The 6,664-nt window shown below is 37.6% G+C and overlaps 1 protein-coding gene across 2 annotated transcripts in view; it reads left to right on the forward strand.

Moving 5' to 3' along the window:
* Window positions 1-4,381, forward strand: part of TTC9C (tetratricopeptide repeat domain 9C) — a 9,088-nt gene extending 4,707 nt beyond the window's left edge. For both annotated transcript variants that reach the window (XM_072421594.1, XM_072421593.1), the window contains exons 2-4: window positions 720-966; window positions 1,049-1,231; window positions 3,506-4,381. In XM_072421594.1, coding sequence (XP_072277695.1) covers window positions 720-966; window positions 1,049-1,231; window positions 3,506-3,603 — 528 coding nt within the window. In that variant the 3' untranslated portion in view covers window positions 3,604-4,381. The remainder of the gene's footprint in view (window positions 1-719; window positions 967-1,048; window positions 1,232-3,505) is intronic.
* The last annotated feature ends 2,283 nt before the right edge of the window (window positions 4,382-6,664 follow it).

Genomic DNA, 6,664 nt, shown 5'->3' on the forward strand with positions numbered 1-6,664 from the left:
ACACACCACCAAAACTAAGAGTTTGTGGGATTCATGGAATGCAGAAAACTAGGAAAACTGTCTCTCAATGAAGTTAGTACAGAATATGGTAACGTGGAACCTGGGGTGCAGCAGCAAAACATAAATTAAAATAAGGAAAAGAAGGTGCAAGTTTTGACAGCCATTACAGAACTAGCTGAAACAGCAGCTTGTCTGTCATTCCTATTAAAATTGGTGTTTACTATTTTCAAAATGGAGCTCGATAGTTTTGGTAAAGCTTGGCAAAAGCTCTGCAAATGCTAAGTTTGCTGGACAAGACCTAACCTTTAGTACACATGGACCAATCTGCACTCTTGATTTAATACAAATATTTAATCTTGCCTTGATTGGACTAATAAAGGTGGATCACCAGATATCTTGTTACTTCTTTCCTTATTCAGCATTTTAGTTTTGTAATTGTATGCGAAAACCCAATAAAGACATTTGAAATGAACTAAAATTTAATTGAAAGTGCAAATTGTGGGTGCTTCCATATGTTATGTAGTTCACCCCATCCCACAGTTTTGAATTTTGCCAGATTGGTAGCCCCTATATGGAATTATTTGTGCATATCTGCTGGTTTAGCACAATGTTTGTTAGCAGTATTATAATATTTTTGGGGGTTTATTACATTTATTTAGTAGGAGAAGTGTAATGAAAGATTTAATTTTTTTTTTCTTTTATATGTAACTTTTGTGTAGGATGAAGGTGTTGAGCAGCGACTTCAGCTAGCAGCCTCTTTCAAAACCCAGGGTAATGCTTGCTATTCTAATCAACGTTGGCGAGAGGCTATGAGTCTGTACCACCGTGCTCTCCTGCAACTCCGAAGCTTAGACCCTCATTTGGCTAACCCCCTTGGTGGGTTGGGCCCTACTTCTGTCAATCTCGTACCTCAGCAGCTGGAAACTCTACAATCTCTCCAGGCAGACTGTTATAATAATTTAGCAGGTACAATGTAAAATATTTGTGTACAGCGGAGTGTGAAATCTGTAGTTTATCTCCTCACTAAAGCATTCCTTTTGTATTTTAGCATGTCTCCTCCAGACTCAGCCCCCAAGGTACGAACGTGTTTATGAATGCAGTTTACAAGTTCTTAAACATCAGCCGGATAATATTAAGGCATTGTATCGAGCTGGAGTATCCTGCTATCACCTTTGTGACTATACAAAAGCTCACAAATATCTGACACAAGCCGCCACTAAACAGCCTAAAGGTGAGTACTACATATCTGTATTTTCTTGAAGTGGAAAGTAACATCCAGCGCAAATTACAAATTGAGCTCCTTTCTGATTCTGCACTTTCGTCTTCTCCCGGTCTGTTGGTGTAATTGCCAGGCTTGGATGATACAACCTACATTCATGTGAGTCTTATCACAGAATCTTGCTAAAACTTTACAATGTGCGGTGTGTGCTCATCTCAGAGTACACATTTATTTGGAAGAAACGTGTGTCAGAAGAGACATTTTTGAGTTTTTTTTGTTATACAAATCCTGTTTGTCAGCCCTTTTATTACTCTAATTTCATTTTAATTCATTACTCCTGGGAGTTAATTAAAGTTTAAGTCCAGCCAATCTTTTTTTGTTTTTTTTTTTAGATTTAGAGTGTAGAATGTTATGCACACTTGTGAGTTTTTCTGCTATCCTTTGCCCCACTAAAAAGATTTTCATCTTCATCATGGTGACTTTGGTTTCACCAGACAGAAAGTGAAGTAGATTCTCTAATAGCAGCACAGAAAAAAAATACCAGCAATACAAATTACACTCAATTGCAAATTTTGTCACACGATAATGTTACTGGAGGAACCAAAAATTGTGTTTCTTCTGCATCCTACACTATATTTCCTTGATGTAAATATGTGTAGTCCTATGACCGTTAAACTACAACAGAAATCTAGAAAGGAATCGGGATAACTGCTACATCTGACATTTCTCTTATTGCAGCACTGCTGGAAGGCCCTGGTCAGCACCAGTCCCCCAATCTAATAGCACAGTCTTCACCTTTAACAAGCCCAGTTTGCATCTCCCAGCATTCGGTTTCCCCAGGACTTACTGCACAAGGCATGGTGTCTGGGGATGGGCTAGCATCAAGCCAGGAGCCCACAGATAAAACCGTACCAAGTTTCCAACAGAGACAAGTCCAGAATATAGAGCATAGGTCATACACAGAATATGTGTCCACCAAACGAAGTACACAAGGACAAAACGCAAGCAGAGTCGGGGTCACAGGCAAAGGTCAGTCGGGGCAGCATAAACTGGCAAAGTGAGAAACAGGCAAGGGTCAGCGACAGTAAATCGGACGATAAATCTCCAGCACAGATTAGCCCAGTAATACCCAACAACAGGCACTGGTGACTAGGAGCAGAGACGTTATAAAGTCCCAGCAGCCAATGGCAGTGCAGGACTGAATCGGGAGCCAATTGCTTCTGAAATCCCCTTCAGCTGTGCACAGCCTCACAGAGTGGTGCTGGAGATGCCAAAAATCCATCAGGCTGCACGGCTACAAGGAAGCAGGGGCTGCTGCTATCTTAGTTTTCCTGGCTGCTGCAAATGACATAATAAACAGTGTTTCTTCTGCGATGGCGCACAGCACAGAGTCGCCGGACAGATGAGCTCTCCTAACAACTGCATTTTTTTAAATCCTGATAATTTTGGAGCTGTATAGTTATATTAGACCTAAACTTGCTTTTTGCATTTTCTATTGCCAATTAGGTAATAGGATTTTTCATTTTTTTACATAAATTGTGTATCCATCAGTTTCATCTAGACATTCTTGTGTCCTAAATTAGGCCCTGCATGCTTAAAGCTGAACTAAATAAAACTATTTACCCTTGAAGTAGGTCTTGTCTACCTTCCCAGGAGAAGATGGAGGAACAACTCCACAGTGACAACAAATTGCAAAAAAAGAAAAGAAAAAACGATTTAAAGTGCTGTAAATTCATAAAATCTCAGATTACCTTTTAATTTTATTTCATAAATATTTTTACTCCTTATAAATCTGCAGAGTTTTTTTTAAAATAATGCTTCGTTCGGGCACTTCCTGATAAAAGTTGACAACACTGCCTTTGTCACATATTAAGTTTAGTGAAGACCATAAATGGCTTTGGCAATGCTCATTGCATAAGTGTGTTCTGTATTTGTCATACCTAATACTAGAATGGGTAAGATGAAAGTGGCTGCAAAGAGTTTGAAGAAAAATATTTTAAACTTGGGTCAATTTAAAAAGTAGTAAGGTTTAGGTCATTGCTTCTGTTTAAAGAAAAAATGGTCCTTAACACAAACACATACATGCTTGTGGCTTATTTGCTAGTGGCGGTTTACTAGTGGCCTACCCTTATTAAAATGTAGTTATGTTCACTTTAAATATCATGTATACATGAAGTGTATGCAAACATTAAATAACTGAAGTGAGTCTTATGTACTTGTGTAAATTGAATAAATCAGCCCTAGACTGTTATTCATCTTTTTTTGTCATTTTGTTTTTTTCCCCAGATGGGAGAATCAGACAATATATACAACTGACAGATGCTGCCCTCAGTACTTCCAGAGAAAAAGAAAAACAGAGATACCAGGGCATGTTTGACAAGTAACCTTTACCACAGACCTAATGTTTTTTTTTAATTTAAGCAGAATGCATGTATTTCATGGCAGCAATTCTTATATATACAGAATAGACCTTATATGTTCCTTCTTCGAAAGCTATGTTTGCAAACTATTTTCGCTGTATACCCAAATGATGATCAGTGAAAGGTTTCAGCTCCCATAGCCCTTACTTTACCAAAAGTGATTAAATGATTTGGTGACCGAGGTCCAAGGGTCAACCATTATGACCGAAGAAAGTAATCACAGTTCTTCAGTGAATGTGATTGTTATATCAGATACTCTTATCCCTTAACATTTTCATTCCTAATATACAATTAGCAAGCAATATTTTATATTGCATTGTGAAGGAAACTGTCCATAAAATGTGAGTGAGAGATCACTGGACCACAATTTTTGAATCTAACTAGTAACGTGTAACAGCTTTTTGTCTGTACATCTTTCAGTGATTTCTTTCAGACATTGCTTTTGCTTGTTATTCTGTTATGTAATTGGAAGGATGGATAAAACTTTAGTTCTAAAAAAAAAAAGTACAATTGTGGTTGTTGTGATGTCTTTCTTCTGCAGAGGGCTATATGAATATTTTGCTGACTTGAAAAAAAAAATGTTTGTGGTCTTAGTAAAGATAGAGGCTCATATAATCAAGATGTCACCTTGTCGAATACATTGGCTCTTCCTAATGCTACTTTTTTTCTTGTCAATACAAAATAATAATTTGGCAATTTGTTTTGTATTGACTAATGCAAATAAAGAATATTCCAACAGTAATTTCATTTTCTTTATTTCCACGCTTGTATTTCCCTGTTCTGTGTCTGTGCTGCAGTAAAACTCCCATCAGCTCTGTACAGTTCTTCCCCCAGAACTAAAACGAAACTAACCCTCACCAGCAAACAAGTAAGTTTCAGAACTTGTTCCCCAGGACTTGTTCCCCCCTCCAGAGGTTTCTAGTGGATCCTTGAGCCATGAGCAGTTTGGGTCTCTCAGGTCAGTTTAACTGACGCCACCTATATCTGTATATATATATATATATATGTATATATATATATATATATATATATATATATATATATATATATATATCTGTAAGAATGGCAGCCTTCCCAATGACCAACGACATAAGAGTCATTCTTCCTACTGACCATCACACTTCTGTACTGTGAACTGTGGATATAGTAATTAAAGCAGAGGTTCCCTAAAGACCTGAATTTTGTTCAAAGGTATGTCCATGTTAAAAGGGTTGAAAAATACTGGTCTAGGAGAACTTTAAGGGTATTGCTGTTCTTTTTCTGTTTTGTTTTTTTTCTTCTAACTACTGTCATAAACTTTAACATGTTAACTGAGATCTGTAGAGTTTGACATGGAGCTCTTGGATTTTATGCAATTTTACAATTTCAAGGTTTGAATTTGCTGGGATATCAACTCCTGGGAAGAGTGGACACTTTCTCACCCTAGAAGGATTTTAAATTGTTTAGAAATGGCTTTATAACCCTTTGTAGATTAATGGGCAACAACAATTTTCCCTCAATTACCTATGTTCATTTTACAATGTGGTGTGCAAAACTGCACATCACTTCTCAAGTGTATATTCGAAGGCACTGTTTTAAGTAACATTATGTTTGTTATATCCATTTTACACATCTCAAGTACTATCCAAGCAGATGGGGGTATTATAACTACTTTTAAGTCGCATAGACAAAGATTGTTTAAACTAACATGGGGGAGCCCTGAAATTCATATACTGTATTGTATATAACTATAACTTTTTTGGGGGGGTAAATATGTTAATGTGAAATTTCAGCTTTATTTGTACCTTGAAATATGTTTATGGTGTGCACAGGCTATTTTCTAAACAATTTGAAATACCACTATGTGTAAGGATCCTTGTATATGTTTGGCAGTTTGAACTGTCCTGTCTGTTGAACACATCCCCAAAGTTTTGTTTGTTTTTGCAGCTGCTGTTTGGAATTTTTGGTGCTTCTGCAAGTCTTGCTAATTAGTATTCCTGAGTCCTTCTTCACCTCTGCTTTGCCCTACTGCATTCCAGTTAACTCATTGCTATTCCCTCTGTCCAGGTTCATGACCTCACACTTTTTTTTTCTTTCCAAAACAACACAAAGAAACAAGTTTAGTATATGGATGATGTAAATGTCAGTTTAAGTGTATACAAAAATATGTGGAATGAATCTAACATCACCTATAAGGTTACAACTTAGTGTATGTGCACAAATAAAATGTAAATGCACCGGGGCAGCATGGTGGCTCAGTGGTTAGCACCCCGGCCTTTGCAGGGTCGAATCTCGGCCAGGACACTATCTGCATGGAGTTTGCATGTTCTCCCTGAGTCTGCGTGGGTTTCCTCCGGGTACTCATGTTTCCTCCCACATCCCGAAAACATGCAGTAAGGTTATTTCGCTCCCCCCAAAATAAAAAAAAGTTGACCTTAGACTGTATAAATGACATATGACCATGGTAGGGACATTAGATTGTGAGCCCCCTTTGAGGGAGAGTTAGTGACATGACTGTGGACTTTGTACAACGCTGCGTAATATGATGTCGCTATATAAATGCTGTGTAATATTACTAATAATAAATATTAGTTTTAAAATTATTTAGGTATTGCATAAGTGCAGTATCTAATTATGAAGAAATGATATTCATGACTGGATGCAAACACAAAGGCATCTGTGGAAAGAAGAGGTACAAAGAATCATATAAGATTTAAAACAGAAAAAATAGAGGGGGTGGATAAAGGCAGATTTTTTGAGTATGAGGAGCAAAAAGATCATCTGCCAGAGGGTGAGCTAGAGCAGTGGTCGCCAACTGGTGGTCCACGGGAAAACTTTGATGGTGCGCCCCCAGCAAAGGGCGGACCGGAGTCTACCCTTTTACGTAAAGTGAAGATTCTGAGTTTAGGTACACTTTAAGTCCATCAAGTTCATGCACTAGTGAAATAAGCATACTAACAAACCTGCATATTCCAGATAGAACCATATGCACTAATGATCCTGAGAAAGGAAAAAACACTTATAAAGCTTGGTTAATGGTTGGATG

This window comes from Pyxicephalus adspersus, chromosome 9 (genome assembly GCF_032062135.1).
Source record: "Pyxicephalus adspersus chromosome 9, UCB_Pads_2.0, whole genome shotgun sequence".
NCBI lineage: Eukaryota > Metazoa > Chordata > Amphibia > Anura > Pyxicephalidae > Pyxicephalus > Pyxicephalus adspersus.